The following is a 19,478-nucleotide window of genomic DNA, read 5'->3' as shown; positions in this document are numbered from 1 at the left end:
TTCTGTGGGGTAGGGGAAGGGAGTGTTGGCAGTGGACATGAACCCTTGCTCTGGGGCCCTGGGGAGGGCAGGCAGGGCGGCAAATCAGACACTGTTAAGAAAGTGTACAAACTTTATTGGAACTCACACACGCACGCACACAAACACCCCTGTGGATAGGGAAAAGCACCTGGCCACAGGGTCCACAGAAATGGGGAGGGGATGGCAGCTTGTAATGTGGCTTTTGCCACAACCCCTTTCTGACAGGGAAGGCCTTAGATTGAGGCCCCACCTCCCATGGTAATAGGGAGCTCAGAATGGGGGCCAGGGAGAATTTGGTTGGGGAGAGGTGCTAGGGAGGCCTGAGCAGAGGGCACCCACCGAGTGGGGTACCGAGGGCTGCAGAGTCTTCAGTAGTGTCCCTCACAGCAGCTGTCTCAAGGCTGGGTCCCTCAAAAGGGCGTCCCAGCGCAGGGCCTCCCTGCGCAAACACTTGGCGCCCCTGGCTGCGCAGCGGAAGCCAGCAGGACAGCAGTGGCGCCGATCAGCACAACAGATGCCCTGGGTGGTGAGAGGGGGGTGAGAGGGTTGGATGAGGTGGGACCTGGTCCCTGGCCATACCCAGCCCCAGGGTGGGGGATGGCACTGACCTGGCGGTAGGGACAGCAGGCCCAGCCCCCTCGGTTGTCTCGGCAGCAGGTCTGGTTATCATGGCAGAAGTGCCCTCCCCCACACTCCACGTCCTGCACACCCACGTGAGGGCTACGGGCCAGGAAGGTGGCAGGCTGGGCAGAGACCACTTCCTTCTCGCAGGATCGGGCCTTCACGTTGCAGGTGTAGCCAGCCGGGCAGCAGTGCTGTCGATCCTCGCAGCACACAGCCTGGCGGGGAAGGGAGCACAGAATGGCGTTACATTCCTGTCCCCTCACCGGGCTTAGCTCCCCTATCCAGGGGCAGGCAGGGAGGTACTCACGTGGGGCAACTGGCAGCAGGCCCAGCCCCCACCCAGGCTTGGGCAGCAGGTCTGCCCCACTGGGCAGCTGGTGTGCTGGTCGCAGCCCATGTCTCTGGGGTGGGATAAGGAAGCCTGGCGGGCAGGCATCTTCTCCAGTCCAGCCACGATCTCGCTTCCCCGCTGACAACGCCCCTCGGCTACACACGTGTAGCCCTGGGGGCAGCAGTGCTGGTGGTCCGAGCAGCAGACAGCCTGGGGGGTGGGCAGGAAAGGGCGTTCTAGGTAGCCACTATGTGGGGCACAGTGCCGAGCCCCTACCTACTCCAGCCCGCCTCTCCTGCTTACAGCACCTCCAGCTGGGAACGAATCTGACAGAGCCGGGTGTCACCTACTGGCCATGCGGAGGGCGGAAAGCAATAGGAGTTTGGCCACCCACCTGCCCAGGCCACGATGCTGTCCCCTCCCATGTACCTCTGGGACTGGACAGCAGCCCCACTCTCCAGACATGAGTTGGCAGCAGGTATTGGAGGGGGGACAGCTGGTGACATTATCACAGGGGACATCTCTCTTCAAGGCTTGCGGGTCTGGCAGGCTGAGGTGAGCTGGGGTCTTCTCCATCCAGGACACCTGGTGAGTTCCCTGTTCACAGGTACCCTTCTGCGTGTCACACGTAAACCCCGCGGGACAGCAGTGTATATGGTCCTCACAGCACACAGCCTAGGGCAGATGGAGAAGGGCCAGTGGGCACTGGGGCCCAGTTGGCTGCCACACTGCTCAGCGCACCCACCCACCACCCCTGGGTACCTGGGTAAAAGGGCAGCAGCCCCAGGCCCCCGACTGTAGACGGCAGCAGGTATAGCCATCTGGGCAGCTCACCTCCATGTCACATTTCACGTCTCCCACTGTGAGGGAGGCAGAGAGGACAGGTCAGAAGTGGCACTGGGGACCCTCAGCGGTATCCACCCTTTGCCGGCTCCACAGCTGGCACCAGGTGTTGAAGATGGAGGGCACCACTTACACCACCTTGCAGTGATCCTAAGGCCAGGCCTAAAAGGGAGGAAAGAGGGCCCCACCCCTGTATCTGTGCCCTGCCTCTGGTACCTGTTTGTGCAGGCAGCTTAGTGAGGAGGTCCATGGTAGTGTTCTCCTTGGAGAGGCACTTACTCTGGATCAGGTCACACACAGTGTCTTGGGGGCAGCAGTGCAGGTGGTCGGAGCAGCAGATGGCCTGGGTGGGGACGGGTGAGTCTTTGTCACTTCCAGGCTCAGCAGAGCACAGGGAGCAGCCAGGCTGATGGCTGGCACTGCCCCAGTCCTCCACTAGGGGGTGGCATGAACCCTGCATTAGCCAGGCTCCCAGCAAGCAGCCAGCCAGCCCCATGCCCCAGAGCCCCGTAAGGTGCATGTCAGGGCCAAGTGGCTGGGGGCACACAGCCAAGCTGGCTCCAGCCCCTCACTCACATTGGGCATTGGGCAGCAGCCATACTTCCCACTGGGCAGCTCACAGCAGGTAGAACCATCAGGGCACTGGGACCGTGCATCCGGACACATGACTGAGCTGGACGAAGCCCCTGGAAGAGAAGCAAGTGTGAGGGGCAGCCAGGGTGGAGGGAACTTTTTGCCACACTTGGAGTCAATGAGGCCCCACCCCAGCCCCTGGCCTGATGCTCTCCCACCTCCTCACCTGCCCTGTTACTCCTCTGGGCAGGGATCTTCTTTGCCAGTGGGTGGGTGCCCGTGGGTGTGATGCAGCGGGTGTGAACCAGGTCGCAGAAGGCACCATGCGGACAGCAGTGCACCCTGTCTTCACAGCAGGAAGCCTGAGAAAAAATGGTCCTGACTCCATCTTCACCCCTTGCCCCTGGCCCCCACCCTCTGCCCCCACCTCCCTCCACGTACCCCCGTCTCCCCAGATTTGTACCTGGGGCATGGGGCAGCACCCCCAGGAGCCATCGACCATAACGCAGCACGTGGAGAGGTCCGGGCATTCGAACTGACTATCAGGGCACTGGACGGCACCCACGGAGTTGTTACCTGTGGACAAGATGACCCGGGATTCTACCAGCCCACTCAGGGAAGATGACTGCCCCATCGCGCACAGAGCTGGTGGCACCAGGGCCTGCAAGCCCAGCTACTGGGGTTTGGGGGTGACACTAGGGCTCAGTGATCTCCTAGGCATGCCTAACTCACCCTCCTCACAATCCAGTCCCTCCCTCAGCAAGATGGCATGGGGAAGGGGCACCCACTGACCATGGGTTGGCATTAGATCGGCTCAGCTTTACCTTTCCCCACCGCCACAATGCCTGGACTTGGAGTCTTGCACTTTCTCCTGCCCCTCCTATCCCCAGTGCTGCACCTCTGTCTACAGCAGGGGTGTTGCTTAGTACAGATGCCACATGAATGAGGACAAGAGGGCAGGAATCGGGGCTGCCCCGCCAGCTGGGCTCCTGGGTTCCAGGCTCTACATGCTGCCCGTCTGTCTGCCCTGCACCCACATCCCGGCTGCACCTGATCTTTGGAAGCAGGATTGCCCATCTGCACTGCAGTGGAAGCCCCGTGGGCAGCAGTGATGGCCATCCCCGCACGCCACGGCCTGTAGGACACAGAGAAACCGGCATTGGCAAGGCCCTTTTATCTGCAAGTGGGAGACTGCAGGAAAAGCATCAATGCAGACCTAAGCCTCTCCATCGGGCTGATGGCACGCTCACCTCTGGGAAGGGGCAGCAACGGGAAGTCCCTGAGACGGTGAGGATGCAGGAGTGGCCAGCAGAGCAGTGCGCACCAGCCTGGCAGGGGCCGCCCAGATGCCTGCTCAGTGTTGTGGGCGATTTGTCCTGGAAAGACAGGGGAAATGATAAACCACAGACTTGTGCCTGGCATCCTCCTCTGGCCAATCCAAGATGACCCTCTGGGAAAACCCAGGCTGCCAGCTTTTGCCTAGGCTGAGGGGCACTCACCAGAAGGGGACTGCAGCAGCTGTAGCTGGCTCCTCCGGGGTCCAGGCAGCAGGCCACAGGGCAGAACTGACCATCTGGGCACCATGTTCCAGCCACCAGCCCTACTGTTAAGGCCACCCAGCTCACCAGGGTCCACATGGTCTGCCTGCAAAGTACCAAGGAACATCTGGCAACTGCTTAAGCCCGTGCCACCCTTGATTCTAGGGCCACTCAGTACCCCAGTCCCAGGTCAAGGTCCTGGCCCGGGACTGCCTGAGCCTTCTCAACACCTCCCTGTCCAGGCAGGCAGAAAGCTGCAGGGGCTGAGAGTCAGCTTCCTACAGAGCCCTGTGTGTGACACATGCCCCAGCACGTGCAGACCTGTGAGCATGAATGCTGACATGCGTATATGTGTGGGCCTGAGTCCCCAGCACATGGTCTAATGCCTGGGCCTCACTGGGCAGGCTTATGAGAGTCAGGAAGACGTGATTTTTTTTGGTCTGATCTGTGCAGATGTGGGCCACCTCTGGGGTGGGGGGGAAGGCATCAGTAGCCATGGGAGAGGACAGGGCTGGGGTGCAGGGAGGGAGGCCCCCCAGGAAAAGCCAGGGTTCCCCTCCAGACGCCTCCTTGCCTGACACTGTGTTCATACCTGCACCCCACTAAGGCCTTGCAGGAAGCGGCCACATGATGACATGGGAAACCACAGGGGTGAGAAAGTTGTGAAAAAGGAAGTATGGTGGCCAGTGGAATCTGGGCTGCCTTCCCCAGAGGCCAGTCACCACCTGGCCATGAATGTCCCCTCCTCACCCAGGGAAGGGGACACAGAAGCTGGGTCAGCCTTTGAGATACCTGTGTTCTGAGGGTACCCCACACCACCAGGGCTCTCTGAGATTCCCCAAGCATGCTAACCCCCACCCCTGCCTCTCCATCTATTCTGGAAGTAAAACCCAGCCACATGTGGAGAGAGACCACGTGTGCCCACTGGGCTGCCCATCTGAGTCACCAGGAGGAACTGAGCCTTGAGTTTCTGCGGAGAGCAGCCTCTCACTTCCTAAACAACTCTTCTCCCAGGCTCATCTAGCCCAGCTAGCTCAGTGGCGTGGCCAGAGAGGTAACTCGTCCTGAAGAAGCGAAAACAGTAATGTCTGTTGAGCCTCTTGGGAGCCAGTTACAAGACTCTCCATTATTTTATTTCTTTGCAACAACCATCCAAAGTAGTAATTAATACCTTTACTTTACTTTTATTTTTAGAGATGAGATATTGCTATGTTGCCCAGGCTGGACTCAAACTCCTGGGATCAAGCAGTCCTCCAATCTTGGCCTCCCAATTAGCTGGGACTTTGGGAGCGTGCCACCAAGCCTGCTCACCCTTTTTTTTTTTTTTTTGAGATGGAGTCTTGCTCTGTTGCCCATGCTAGAATTCAGTGGCATGATCTCGGCTCACTGTAACCTCCACCTCCCAGGTTCAAGCGATCCTCCTGTCTCAGCCTCCTGAGTAGCTGGGACTACAGGCACCCGCCACCATGCTGGGCTAATTTTTGTATTTTTAGTAGAGAAGGGGTTTCACCATATTGGTCAGGCTGGTCTTGAACTCCTGACCTCAGGTGATCCACCCGCCTCAGCCTCCCTAAGTGCTGGGATTACAGGCTTGAGTCATCACACCTGGCCTCACCTTTACTTTTTTGTTTGTTTGTTTGAGACGGACTCTCCCTGTCTCCCAGGCTGGAGTGCAGTGGTGCTATCTCAGCTCACTGCAAGCTCCACCTCCTGGGTTCACGCCATTCTCCTGCCTCAGCCTCCTGAGTAGCTGGGACTACAGGCGCCTGCCAGCACGCCCGGCTAATTTTTTGTATTTTAGTAGAGAAGGGGTTTCACCGTGTTAGCCAGGATGGTCTCGATCTCCTGACCTCATGATCCACCCACCTCGGCCTCCCAGAGTGCTGGGATTACAGGCGTGAGCCACCACGCCCAGCCACCTTTACTTTCAAAGGAAGAAACTGAAGCTCAGAGATGTTAAGTACAGTCAGCCCTCCGTATCCAACCAGAGATCAAAAAATATTGGGTGTGGTGGCTCACACCTCTAATCCCAGCACTTTGGGAGGCCTAAGTGGGCGGATCACGAGGTCAGGAGTTCGAGACCAGCCTGACCAACATGGTGAAACCCCCATCTCTACTAAAAATACAAAAATTAGCCATGCGTGGTAGTGCACACCTGTAATCCCAGCTACTCAAGAGGCTGAGGCAGGAAAACGCTTGAGCCCAGGAGGTGGGGGTTGCAGTGAGTGGAGGAGATCGTGCCACCATACTCCAGCCTGGGTGATAGAGCCAGACTGAGATTCCATCTCACAAAACAAAACAAAAACCCCAGAAAATGTTACATTGTTGCTGAGGTATACTATGTAGTTAGGCTTAGGATGGGTGCATCTATACTGAACATGTACAGATTGTTCTTTCTTATTATTCCCTAAACAATTCAGGATCACAACTATTTACATGGCATTTCTTTTTCTTTTCTTTTCTTTTTTTTTTTTTTTTTTTTTTTTGAGACGGAGTCTTGCTCTGATGCCCAGGCTGTAGTACAGTGGTGCAATCTCAGCTCACTGCAACCTCTGCCTCCCGGGTTCAAGCAATTCTCCTGCCTCAGCTTCCTGAGCAGCCTCCTGAGTCTGCTACCACACCTGGCTAATTTTTGTATTTTTAGTAGAGATAGGGGTTTCACCATGTTGGCCAGGCTGCCAGTCTCGAACTCCTGACCTCAGGTGATCCACCCACCACAGTCTCCCAAAGTGCGGGGATTACAGGCATGAGCCACCGTGCCCAGCCAACATGGCATTTCCATTGTATTAGGCATAAGTAATCTAGAAATGATTTAAAGTATGTATAGGTTATATGCAAATATCACACCATTTTGTATCAGGGACTTGAGCACCCGCAGACTTTGTGGTCCTGGAACCAGTTCCATGAAGATACCAAGGGACACCGATAACATGTCACACATCAGGTCATGGTGACGACAGGCTTTGATGGCCCCAGAGCATATTGGACCTGGGTTAATATCACTAGTGGCACAATGGGCAGTGCCTGAGAATGGACCCCTACGCCCCAGGGGGATAGGTGCAACAGGTACGACAGAAACAGGGACTGCCTGGAAATCGCACTTGAGTCCTAATCCTGTAATTGCCAACTGTGAGGGCCTGAGAAGTTGCTCCCTGTCTGTGCCTCAGTTCCCCCACGAGTCTATGTGTGGATACCATTGGAGGGGGGAAGGGCAGGAAATGTCACCCACCCAGTCACTCACATCCTCTCTGCTCCAACTGGCTTTCCTCAAGTGCCCCTCCCCTAACTCAGCATCCCGAAGAGGCCACCTCCTGGACAGATAAGGATGAAGTTGACAGGTCCTGGACAGTGGACCCTCTCCTCAGCCCCACAGCTCCCAGGCAAAGCACCTGCAGCTGGCACCGCCTACTTCCTGGGTGTTCTCAGCAGGCTGTCCGCTGCCCTGGCTTGCTGGGAAGGGGAGTCTGTCTGCACAGGAGTGTTCAGCTCTCTGGTGAGTTACCTGTGCATGGCCCCTCCTATTTACCCTGAGTTGAGGGAGTATAGTGTATGCTTCTACTGAATACATGCACACGCATACAGAAACAGGGATGAGGAGGCGAGTCGCAGTCTCTCACGCCACCCTACACCGCCAAAACAGCCAGAGGGGACAGCAGCCTCTTCAAGACCCTAGCTCCGTTATCTTCCACTAGGTGGCAGCCCCCAACTCCGAGTGCTAAGGGGAGAGGAAATTCCCAAAAGGGGAGCCAGCCTAGCTGCAACTGAGCAGGAAAAAGTGGCTGGGAGAGGCGGAAGTTAGCTCGTCCCACCCCCAAAAAGAGGAAGTAAGGAGGAGCCAGACCAGGTTCAGTCACCACTCCCAAGTCCCTACTACCTTCGAGAAGCCAAGGTCTCAGGTCCCGTTCCCAGGCCCTCGGAGCTCCCAGCCCAGGGTCGCGCGCCCCTCCGGCTTCAGGGCGCCGCGGGAACCACCCACCACCACCACGAGAGGGAAAGAAGCCGGCACCTACCGACAGGGGTGGAGCTGAGTCAAGAATGGTGTGGTCCCTGCTTTGGGGGAATGCTGGGGAGGTAGAAAGCCCCCTTCTAACAGAGGTCACTGCAGTTACTGCTTCCTTTTTCCCATAAAACTCCCTCTAGTGTATCAGAACCCCCAAGGAGTTTCAATAAGCGGTTCTTGTCTTGTCTCCGGCTGAGACTCCCGGGGAACCTCAAGCTCACATGGCCCTGGCCGGGCCCCTGGGCAGGAGCAGGCCAGAGGTCTGCGCGGCCGCCCTCCTACCTGCGTCCGGGTCCGCGGTCCCTGGGCAGCAGCAACCGGGCAGCGCTCAGACTACAGATCCCAGCGCGGTGACCCGCCTACCTCAGTTTCCATTGGCCAGGGATCAGGGCTACCGCACTCCCATTGGCTACTTATCAATGTGGAGGTGGGGTCAGCCTGGAATGCTGTGTTTCTTTTCTACTCAAATCACTCTCCTCCCCGCTTCCTCTCGCCCCACACCCCATTTCTAGGGATCATGTGATTGGAGAATCATGTGACGCCGGGCCAGCTTCAGCAGGGCAGCTGGTGCTCGTCGCCTTCCTTCACCCATCCTGCAGGTGCCTGGGGGAGTTTGCTAGAGATGATAGCGCGTGTCTGGGACATTGACAGTGCGAGGGACTGTTATGAATTGGGAATATTTGTGCTCCTCTTTCTATTCTTTTGTTTGTTTGTTTGTTTGTTTGTTTTGAGATGGAGTCTCACTCTGTCGCCAAGCTGGAGTGCAGTGGCACGATCTCGGCTCACTGCAACCTCTGCCTCCCGGGTTCAAGCGATTCTCCTGCCTCAGTCTCCCGAGTAGTTGGGACTACAGGCGCGCGCCACCAAGTTCAGCTAATTTTTGTATTTTTAGTAGAGACGGGGTTTCACCATGTTGGCCAGGATGGTCTTGATCTCTTGACGTCGTGATCCGCCCGCCTCGGCCTCCCAAAGCGCTGGGATTACAGGCCTAAGCCACCGCACCCGACCTTGTGTGTTTGTTTTAGAGAAAGGGTCTCGCTCGGTCGCCCAAGCTGATCATAGCTCACTGCGGCCTGCAACTCCTGCTCCCAAAGCGATTCTCCTACCGCAGGCCCCCGAGGAACTGGGATTACAGGTGTGAGCTACCGGGCTCACTCGCTCCTATCCTATCCTATCCTGCCCTGTCCTGTCCTGCCCTATTCTGCAAACTCGGATGACATGCTAGGCAGGGCCCAGAGTGAGTTGAAGGATGGTTTCCAGGACAAAGATAAACAGCCCAAAAGCCCTTTCCTCCAGGTGCTCAGCAGGACAGGGGGCAGGGATTGGTGGGAGACAGTCTCAGGCTGAATCTAATTTAATATACAAGGTCGTGCGCCAGTTGCCAGGTGTGGGGAGAGGAAGTAGATTGTCTACAGGTGGGGAAGAAGAGATTTCATTCCACCTTAGAAGCATCTCCTTGAGCTGAGTTTGGGAAGATTTTAACTGGCAGGTGGAGGAGGTGGTGTTGGGAAGAGCCCTGGGAAACCAGATGGGAAGGGCAGGCTTGGCAGGGATTGAATGCCATGTTCAATGCCAGTGGGCTTCAGGAGCTGCTAGGTGCCTGGCACAGGCAGGGCTGTGGCGGGGGCTGTCGAAAGGGAAGTGGCTTCCTAGTCTCCCCTGGCCCTGCCTTCGAGGAATTGATATGGGAGGGTGAGGAGAGAAAATGTACCACAGAACACATTAGCCAGTGACGAGAGTCAGGCTGCTCGGTGCCAAAGGGCCTGGGCCAGGCAGAGATGGGTGATGGGAGATGGGCCAGGAGAGAGGAGAGGCCCAGGGAAAACCTGGTACTGGGCCGTGGAGGAAGGGCAGTGTCTGCACAGGGGATGGAGACTGCTGCAGCCTGAGCAAGACACTGGAGCTGAGGGTGAGGCGGGGGCAGGGGGACAGCTAGCCAAGCTCAAGGCAGCAGAAGTCGGAGCAGGGAAAGGGTGCCAGCCAAGCTGTGGAGTCGTGTGGCAGGGGTTCTAAGCCTGGAGTTAGAGCAGACCCAGACAGCAGATAAGACACCTGGCCTGCTGAGGACCTAGGACTAGTCTGTGCCCTGGTGACACATTTGTGCTTATTTTCCTTCCTGTGTATCTTGAGACTAGGGAGTATAGTTTATGCTTCTGTTGAAACACACACACACACACACGAAACTTTCATGAAATGTTAGGTGAATCCATCAATGAACCTATTAATTACAACCACCCAGAACCAGAAAAAAAATACAGGTAGGAAAAACAAAAAAACCTGAACAGACTGAAACAAATATCACAAAGTCTAATCGTCAAAGCCATGATTCTTGAGCAGCGGCAATTTTGCCAGCCAGGGACATTTGGGAGTGTCTGGAGACAATCTGGGTTGTCACAACTCAGGGTGGAGGGACACTAGCATCTGGTGTGTAGGGGCCAGCAATCCCGCTAAACATCACTCAACACACAGAACAATACCACACAACAAAGAAGTATCCTGCCCAAAAGGTCAATAGTGCTGAGACTCAAAAACCTACTTTACAAATGTTTCTCTCTCTCTTTTTTTTTTTTTTGAGACCGAAGTCTCACTCTGTCCCCAAGGCTACTAGGGCCACTCTGTCCCCCTAGTGCAGTGGCGCGATCTCGGCTCTTGGCAAGCTCCGCCTCCCAGGTTCACGCCATTCTCCTGCCTCAGCCTCCTGAGTAGCTGGGACTACAGGCGCCTGCCACCGTGGCCAGCTAATGTTTTGTATTTTTAGTAGAGACAGGGTTTCACTGTGGTCTCGATCTCCTGACCTTGTGATCCGTGCGCCTCGGCTTCCCAAAGTGCTGGGATTATAGGCGTGAGCCACCGCGCCCGGCCTTTTTCTTTTTCTTTTTTCTTTTTTTTTTTAAACTGCAGAGGGGTAAGGTGCCGTGATAACAAGGTCTGTAATTCCCTACTCGGGAGGCCAAGGCAGGAGAATCGCTTGAACCCGGGAGGCGGAGGTTCCAGTAAGCCGAGATCATACCATTGCACTCCAGCCTGGGTGACAGAGCAAGACTCCATCCCCCCGCCCTCCCCAAAAAATTAAAGTGTACAACTCAGTGGTTTTTAGTGTTTTAACAGAGTTATGCAGCATCACTACAATCAGTTTAAGACCATTTTTATCACCACAGAAGGCAGCCTTGTGTCCTTTAGCAGTCACCCTCCCTAACCCTAGGCAACCACTGATCTACTTTCTATCTCTATAGATTTGGACATTCCATATAAATGAAATTTTACAATAAGTGATCTGCAACTGGCTTCTTTCACTTAGCATAATGTTTTCAAAGCTTATCACATAGCATGTATCAGTATCTCATTTTTTGTGTGTGTTTCTTTTCATTTGTTTGAGACAGAGTCTCACTCCAAGGCTCAAGCTGGAGTGCAGTGGCATGATCTTGGCTCACTGCACCCTCTGCCTCCTGGGTTCAAGCAATTCTCCTGTCTCCACCTCCCAGATAGCTGGATTACAGGCATGTGCCACGATGCCCAGCTAATTTTTGTATTTTTAGTAGAGACAGCGTTCTGCCATGTTGACCAGGCTGCTCTTGAACTCCTGACCTCAAGTGATCCACCCACCTCAATCTCCCAAACTGCTGGGATTACAGGCGTGAACCACCGCGCCTGGCCCATTTTTGTTTGTTTCTTTGTTTTTGAGACAGAGCCTTCCTCTGCCACCCAAGCTGGATTACAGTGGTGCCACCTTGTACTGCAGCCTCAGACCCTCCCACCTCAGCCTCCTGAGTAGCTGGGACTACAGGCACACACCACCACTCCCAGCTATATTTTCTAATTTTTTTTCTTAATATGTTGCCTATTCTGGTCTCAAGCTCCCGGCCTCAAGTGATCCCGCTGCCTCAGTCTCCCAAAATGCTGAGATTACAGATTACAGGCTTGAGCCACTGTGCCTATCTTCAACTTTTTTTTTTTTTTTTTGAGACAGAGTCTTGCTCTGTCACCCAGGTTGGAGTGCAGTGGTGTCATCTCCGCTCACTGCAACCTCTGCCTCCCGGGCTCAAGCAATCCTCCCACCTCTGCCTCCCAAGCAGCTGGGACTACAGGTGCTTATCACCATGTCCAGCTAATTTTTGTATGGTTCTTGTAGAGACAGGGTCTTGCCATGTTGGTTGGCTAGTCTAAAACTCCTGAACTCAAGGGATCCTCCTGCCTCATCCTCCCAAAGGGCTGGGATTATAGGAGTGAGCCACCGTGCCTGGCCTATACAAGTTTTTGTGTGTACATGTTTTCATTTCTCTTGGGTGTATACCTAGGAATGGAATTAGTGGATTATATAGTAATTCTATCTAGCCTTTTGTGTAACTACCAGCCTGTTTTCCAAAGCAGCTGCACTATTTTACATTCCCACCAGCAATGTATGAGGGTTTCAATTTCTCTTTAGCCTCATCCACGGTTATCTTCTGTTATCATCTGTCTTTCTTATTGTAACTATCCTAAGCCTTTAGTGTGGGCTGGCAGGCTGGAGACCCAGGAGAGCTGACAGTTAAGTCTGAGGGTAGCCTGCTGGAGAATTCCCTCTAGTTTGGGGAGGCCCATCTTTCTGTTTTATTCAGGCCTATCCACATTATGGAGTATTGAGGGATCTGGCCAGCAGCCTGCAATGCAACGGGGCTCTCTCTTTGTCCCCAGGCAGATCGCCAGGTCGAGAAATAATAGACACACACAAGATAGTGAAAGCTGGGTCCAGGGGTTTACTGTCTTCTGGTCCTGCGATGCTGCCAATGCACTGGATATACCAGCATTTATTATTAAGTTTAGTGAGTGCGGGGGTAGGTTAGTGAGGGATTTAGGGTCATTTGATTATGAGGTGAGATGGTCACATGGGGATGAAGTAATTCTTTAACATAACATCTGTATGCAGAAGTACAGTATACAGAGATAAGAATTTACAATATAGTGTGTGCATGAGTAATTTCTAACAGAGCCTTAAAACAGAAACACAGTCTCTTTCCACAACCTATGATTAGCAAGATATTAATCAGCAGTAACAGTTGCAGTAAAAGCTGGTTACAAATAATCAATAGAAACAGGACGTGAAGCTAGACAACCGGTTAGACCAGAAATTCTCAGAAGGGAGTATGCCTTAACCTTAAAGAGGCCTAGAAGAGCCATGGCAAGATGAGGGCATTTATAGCCCTGTCTTATCCATATGAACAGGCTCCCCTCATGCGTCTGTTTATAGGCTCTCCACAAGGGTCGCATTCCATTCTCAGAGCTATGAACATCTGTTTTTCTGGGATAGGAATCTTGGTGATGTGAAACCTCCATGACTGAACAACCACTCATAGGCTCTCTGCAGGGGGAAGCACATCGTGCGCTGTTGGCTCATACTGGCAAGTTCAACCTAGCATTGTCTTTACATAATCCTGCATGCAATTTTGTATTTACAATAATCAGGAGCATTTCATCTTTTATTCCATAGCAATAGTCTCAGAGGGTCTCCCTACAATGGAGGGCAATTTGCTTTACCCAAAGTTCACTGATTTAAATGTTAATCTAATCCAGGAGCACCATCCAAGTAGACACATTGTTCTACCATCACAGTATTATTTGCTGATTGTTTTTGCAGTATTTTCTTTCTTGTTGAACTGTAGGAGCTGTTTATATATTCTGGGTATTGTGTATGTTGCAGATGCTTCCTCCCAATCTGTCATTTGTCTTTTGTGTAATTTTTATGTCATCTGAAATATATTGGTCAATCTTTTCCTTTGTGCTTTCTGCTTTTTTTTTTTTTTCTTTTCCTTTGCTTAAGAAATTACAGGAGCCGGGCACGGTGGCTCATGCCTGTAATCCCAGCACTTTGGGAGGCTAAGGCGGGTGGATCACGAGGTCAGGAAATGGAGACCATCCTGGCTAACACGGTCAAACTCCGTCTCTACTAAAAATCCAAAAAATTAGCCGGGCATGGTGGCAAGCGCCTGTAGTCCCGGCTACTCGGGAGGCTGAGGCAGGAGAACTCAGGAGGTGGAGCTTGCAGTGATCTGAGATTGTGCCACTGCACTCCAGCCTGGGTGACAGAGCAAGACACCGTCTCAAAAATAAATAAATAAATAAAAAGAAGAAGTTGTTACAGGGGGCCAGGCCTGGTGGCCTGTAATCCAGCACTTTGGGAGGCAGAGGTGAGCAGATCACTTGAGGTTAGGCGTTCAAGACCAGCCTGGCCAGCATGGTGAAACCCTGTCTGTACTAAAAATACAAAAATTAGCTGGGCGTGGTGGTGCATGCCTGTAATCCCAGCTGCTCGGGAGGCTGAGGGAGGAGAATCACTTGAACCTAGGAGGCGGAGACTGCAGTGAGCCGAGATGGCACCACTGCACTCGAGCCTGGGCGAGTGAGACTTTGTCTAAAAAAAAAAAAAGTTACATACCAGCAGGCAGGCACAGTGGCTCACGCCTGTAATCCCAGCACTTTAGGAGGCCAAGGCCAGGGTGAAAGGATCACTTGAACCTAGGAGTTTGAGACCAGCCTGGGCAACATAGGGAGACCCCATCACAAATAAATAAATTAATTAATTAATTAAATAAATAAATAAATAAATAATTTGCAGGCGGCCAGGCATGGTGGCTCACGCCTGTAATCCCAGTACTTTGGGAGGCTGAGGTGGGTGGATCACCTGAGGTTGGGAGTTCGAAACCAGGCTGGCCAACATGGTGAAACCCCATCCCTATTAAAAATACAAAAATTAGCCAGGGGTGGTGGTGCACATCTGTAATCCCAGCTACCTGGGAGGCTGAGGCACGAGAATTGCTTGAACCCGGGAGGCGGAGGTTGTAGTGAGCCAAGATTGCACCACTGCACTCCAGCCTGGGAGACAGAGTGAGACTCTCAAAAATAAAAATAAATCTGGCAACCCTGAAGGCTGAGGCTCAAGTGAGGGCACAGAAACAGCCACCTCCCCACCCCCACCTCTTTTTCCCCTTACTGCCTGAGTCACCTCCATGTGAGCAATTGTTGACTCAGTTCCAGGTGCCTGCCCTCATCATCAGGCACCTGACTGGTGTGCCTGTTGGGCCCCGCCTGGGCTCTCTGCCCCAAGAGGCCCCAAGGAGGTATGAGGGATAGGCTAAGCCGTACTCTGAAGCCTAGCCTGTCACAGGAGACCACCCCACTGTATAAGCCCAGAGACAGTCACTCGGTCACCTGTCCTTTCTGGGCTTTGAAAGGGTGGGAGAGGAGAGAGGGATGGGGACCAGGAAGCCAGGCTGGGAGCAGGGACTTGGAAAGAGGATTCTTGGAGAGATCTTGGGATGGGAGCTTTAAGCTGTTGCAGAAAGCTAGCCTGGAAGGGAGATTGGTGTTCAGTGCTTTCACAGATTACAGGAGATGAAACTGAGGCTCAGGAGGCTCAGGCTGAGGCCTCCTGACTGGACGGCTTATAAGCTATAAAGTGCCTACACCAGGGTTCTGGGTCCAGGCAGGGCTGGCTTCATAGCCATGTGACGAGGGCCTTGTGCTCAGAAGCAGCCTGTGCTTTGTTTAAAGCTCTACAGGCTGGGTGCAGCGGCTCATGCCTGTAATCCCAGGGCTTTGGGAGGCCAAGGCAGGATGACCACTTGAGCCCAGGAGCTCAAGGCTGCAGTGATCTATGATTGCAACAATGCACTCCAGCCTGGGCAAGAGAGCAAGACTCTGCCTCTAGGGAAAAAAAAAAAAAAAAATTAAAGCTCTACTGCCACTGTCTTGAAATTCTTAATTTTTTTTTTTTTTTTTTAAGACAGAGTTTTGCTCTTGTCACTGTGGGCGGAGGATTACCCAGGTGCCGAGGCAAGAGATTGAAGGCACAGACTGTTTCAGTATAATAAAGAAAATAGTTAGAATAAGAATAGTTATAATACAAATTAGATATAGAGATGATCACGGGCATTATAGATCATTAGTATAGACATTATTAATCGTTAGCTTTTAATATTACTCTTTGTTTTATTACTAATATAACCAAGGAATAACCGGCGGGTATAGGGTCAGGTGCTGAAGGGACATTGTGAGAAGTGACCAAGAAGGCAAGAGGTGAGCCCTCTGTCACACCCGCATAAGCACTTGAGGGCTCCTTGGTCAGCAGTAATGCCAGTGCCTGGGAAGGCACCCGTTACTTAGCAGACTGCGAAAGGGAGTCTCCCTTTCTTTGCAGGAGTCAGGGAACACTCTGCTCCACCAGCTTCTTGTGGAAGGCTGGATATTATCCAGGCCTGCCCGCAGTCATCCGGAGGCCTAAACCCCTCCCTGTGGTGCTGTGCTTCAGTGGTCACGCTCCTTGTCCACTTTCATGTTCCTCCTGTACTCCTGGATTCCTCTTTGAAGTTCTTGGAAGATAGTGGTAGAAGAAATAGTGAAAGTCTTAAAGTCTTTGATCTTTTTGATGAATGCATAGAAGAAAACGCTAACATATGCTGCCTTCCCTCTCTCCTTTGGCTACCTAAAAGGGAAGGACCCCCTGTCCCATGATCACGTGACTTGCTTGACCTTATCAATCACTTGAACAACTCACTCTCCTTAACCTGCCCCCCTTGTCTTGTATGTAATAAATATCAGTGCACCCAGCCATTCAGGGTCACTACCAGTTTCCGCGTCTTGGTGGTAGTGGTCCCTAAGGTCCAACTGTTTTCTCTTTATCTCTTTGTCTTGTGTCTTTATTTCTTATGATCTCATCTCCGCACATGGGAAGAATACCCGCTAAGCCCCGTAGGGCTGGACCTTACATGTCACCCAGGCTGGAGTGCAGTGGCGTGATCTCGGCTCTGCAACCTCCGCCTCCTGGGTTCAAGCGCTTCTCTTGCCTCAGCCTTCCGAGTAGCTGGGATTACAGGTGCCTGCCATCATGCCCAGCTAATTTTTGTATTTTTACTAGAGATGGGGGTTTCACATTGGCCAGGCTGGTCTCGAACTACTGACCTCAGGTGATCCACCTGCCTCAGCCTCCCAAAGTGCTGGGATTACAGGTGTGAGCCACTGTGCCTGGACAAAGTCTTTTTGTTTGTTTGTTTGTTTGAGACGGAGTTTCGCTCTTGTTGCCCAGGCTGGAGTGCAATGGCACAATCTCAGGTCACTGAAACCTCCGCCTCCCAGGTTCAAGTGATTCTCCTGCCTCAGCCTCCCAAACAGCTGGGATTACAGGTGTGCACCACCATGCCTGGCTAATTTTTTTGTTTTGTTTTATCTTTTTTATTTTTGAGGCGGAGTCTTGCTCTATCACCCAGGCTGGAGTGCAGTGGCACGATCTTGGCTCACTGCAAGCTCTGCCTCCCGGGTTCAAGCGATTCTCCTGTCTCAGCCTCCTGAGTAGCTGGAATTACAGGTGCTTGCCACCACGCCCAGCTAATTTTTGTATTTTTAGTAGAGACAGGGTTTCTCCATGTTGACCAGGCTGATCTCAAACTCCTGACCTCAGGTGATCCGCCCATCTTGGCCTCCCAAAGTGCTGGGATTACAGGCGTGAGCCAATGCATCCGACCAGAGTCTTAATACTTTTGAACAAGGAGTCCCACATTTTCATTTGCACTGGACCTCCAAACTGTGTAGCCTGTCCTGGTCCTAGACACAGGTCACTCTCAGCCTCTGTCTCTCAGATTTAAAATGCAATGCAGGGAGGCTGAGGCAGCCATATCACTTGAGGGCAGGAGATCGATACCAGCCTGGCCAACTTGGTGAAACCCCATCTCTACTAAAAATACAAAAATTAGCCGGGCATGGTGGCGGGTGCCTGTAATCCCAGCTACTCAGGAGGCTGAGGTGAGAGAATCACTTGAACCCGGGAGACGGAGGTTACAGTGAGCTGAGATCATGCCACTGCACTCCAGCCTGGGCGACAGAGAAAGACTCCATCTCAAAATAAATAAGTAAATTTTTAAAAAAATTAGCCAGGTGTGGTGGCACATCCCTATAATCCCAGCTACTTGAGAGGCTGAGGCACGAGAATTGCTTGAACCGGGAGGCAGAGATTGTAGTGAGGAGAGATCATGCCACTGCACTCCGGCCTGGGCAACAGAGCGAGACTCTGTCTCAAAACAAATAAATTAATTAATTAAATAAAATACAACGCAGATTGACAAGGAATTCCTTCTTCATTATAAAGATCCAATGGGATTAGAGATAAGAAAATGCTTTGTCAACTGAGAATGCCCTAAAAACAGCAGGCATTTTTCTAGTTCAAGAAGGATCTGGGACTCGGGCCAGGTCTCCAGAAGCCTTCCCAAGCCGGACATAATCCCTGGCTCCCCAGGGGCTCCATCATTCTGGGCCAGCTCCCCACACGGCAGACAGAGATAGCAGGAGCAGACAGGCTATGTCCTTTCCGAACTATTCCAACTCATGGGCGGTAGGGCTGGGGGCCTGCAGGGAGTGCTCCATATCAGGACAGAGCATCTCCCTTTTGGCAGAAAGGGAAACCAGAGCTAGGGGTCGGGGGTTGCTGGGCTATAGGTGGGTAATGAGGGAGGAGAAGCAGGAACAGGCCAGTGCCCAGGCTAGAGGCTGTGGCAGGGTATTTGGGAACAGAAGTACTGGCCACAGTCAGGAGACCCATGTTCCTGTCCCAACATAAGCCATGAACTTGCCCAGTGACAGTGGATACACCACTTCCCTGTTTTGTTTTTCACTCAGTAACTGTTGTTTTTTTGTTTGTTTGCTTGCTTGCTTTTTAGAGACAGGGTCTTACTCGGTCACCTAGGCTGGAGTACAGTGGTATGATCGTGGCTCACTGCAGCCTTGAACTCCTGAGCTCAATTGATCCTCCCACTTAAGTCCCCGGAGTAGCTGGGACTACAGGTGCACACCACCGTGTCTGACTAATTTTATTTTATTTTTTGGTAGAGACGGGGTCTGGCTGTATTGCCTAAGCTGGTCTTGAACTCCTGGGCTCAAGTGATCCTCCTAAAATGCTGGGATTACAAGCATGAGCCATGGCACCCAGCCTCAATAACTGTTTTAACAAAGTATCATATGCAAATTTTTTTTTTTTTTTTTTTTGAGACATGGTCTTGCTCACCCAGGCAGGAGTGCAGTGGTGAATCTCAGCTCATTGCAACCTCCACTTTCCAGGTTCAAGCGATCCCCCTGCCTCAGCTTCCTGAGTAGCTGGGACCACAGGTGCACACCACCGCCCGGCTAATTTTTTGTATATTTGGTAGAGACAGTGTTTCACTATGTTGCCCAAGCAGGTCTCAAACTCTTGAGCTCAAGCAATCTACCTGCCTCAGCCTCCCAAAGTGCTGGGATCACAGGCATGAGCCACTGCGCCAGCTACAATGCATTTTAATCAAATTATAACAAAAAGCAGCACCCTTGTCCTCTCACCTTTCCCGTCCCAGACAGGCAGGTGGCAGGTGCCAGAGGACAAGAATCAGGGCTTTTCTGCAAGCCTAGCAGACGGGCTGGGAGCAGAGCAGACGGGCCTCCTCACTGCCTGCTGAGCTTGGATTCCAGCGTGGCCTTCTGCCAGCTGAGTGACTTTGGCTTATTTTTCTGACCCTAAATGCCCTCATCTGTAAAATGGGCTCATTGGAATGCCTGT

The 19,478-nt window shown here is 52.7% G+C and overlaps 1 protein-coding gene across 4 annotated transcripts; it reads right to left on the bottom strand.

Moving 5' to 3' along the window:
• Positions 1-94: 94 nt before the first annotated feature.
• On the bottom strand, positions 95-8,462 carry GRN (granulin precursor). Of its 4 annotated transcripts, none has more exons than XM_003913166.3 (13): positions 8,213-8,462; positions 3,892-4,036; positions 3,643-3,768; positions 3,443-3,527; positions 2,856-2,968; positions 2,619-2,754; positions 2,396-2,505; positions 2,036-2,162; positions 1,739-1,836; positions 1,406-1,651; positions 953-1,186; positions 630-860; positions 95-540 (listed from the first exon to the last, which is right to left on the bottom strand). In XM_003913166.3, the coding sequence occupies exons 2-13, from the start codon at positions 4,027-4,029 to the stop codon at positions 403-405; spliced, it is 1,782 nt and encodes a 593-aa protein (XP_003913215.1). In that variant the 5' UTR covers positions 4,030-4,036; positions 8,213-8,462; the 3' UTR covers positions 95-402. The 4 variants fall into 4 exon arrangements, with proteins under 4 accessions (XP_003913215.1, XP_009189063.1, XP_031513491.1 ...); XM_009190799.3 differs by having other exon boundaries at positions 7,941-8,275; XM_031657631.1 differs by lacking the exon at positions 3,443-3,527 and having other exon boundaries at positions 8,213-8,453.
• Between the last annotated feature and the right edge of the window lie 11,016 nt (positions 8,463-19,478).

Source organism: Papio anubis, chromosome 17 (assembly GCF_008728515.1).
Source record: "Papio anubis isolate 15944 chromosome 17, Panubis1.0, whole genome shotgun sequence".
Classification (NCBI taxonomy): domain Eukaryota; kingdom Metazoa; phylum Chordata; class Mammalia; order Primates; family Cercopithecidae; genus Papio; species Papio anubis.
The sequence above is the reverse complement of the archived record's forward strand: the minus strand, read 5'-3'. Positions and strand labels throughout refer to the sequence as shown.

Bases quoted from the DNA above. Each gene is read 5' to 3' on its own strand.
- GRN (XM_003913166.3), bottom strand. From the start codon at position 4,029: ATGTGGACCCTGGTGAGCTGGGTGGCCTTAACAGTAGGGCTGGTGGCT. The intron at 2,755-2,855 runs GTACAAATCTGG...ATTTTTTCTCAG, and splicing joins GGTGCTGCCCCATGCCCCAG to GCTTCCTGCTGTGAAGACAG. The intron at 861-952 runs GTGAGTACCTCC...CTTCCCCGCCAG, and splicing joins CCTGCTGCCAGTTGCCCCAC to GCTGTGTGCTGCGAGGATCG.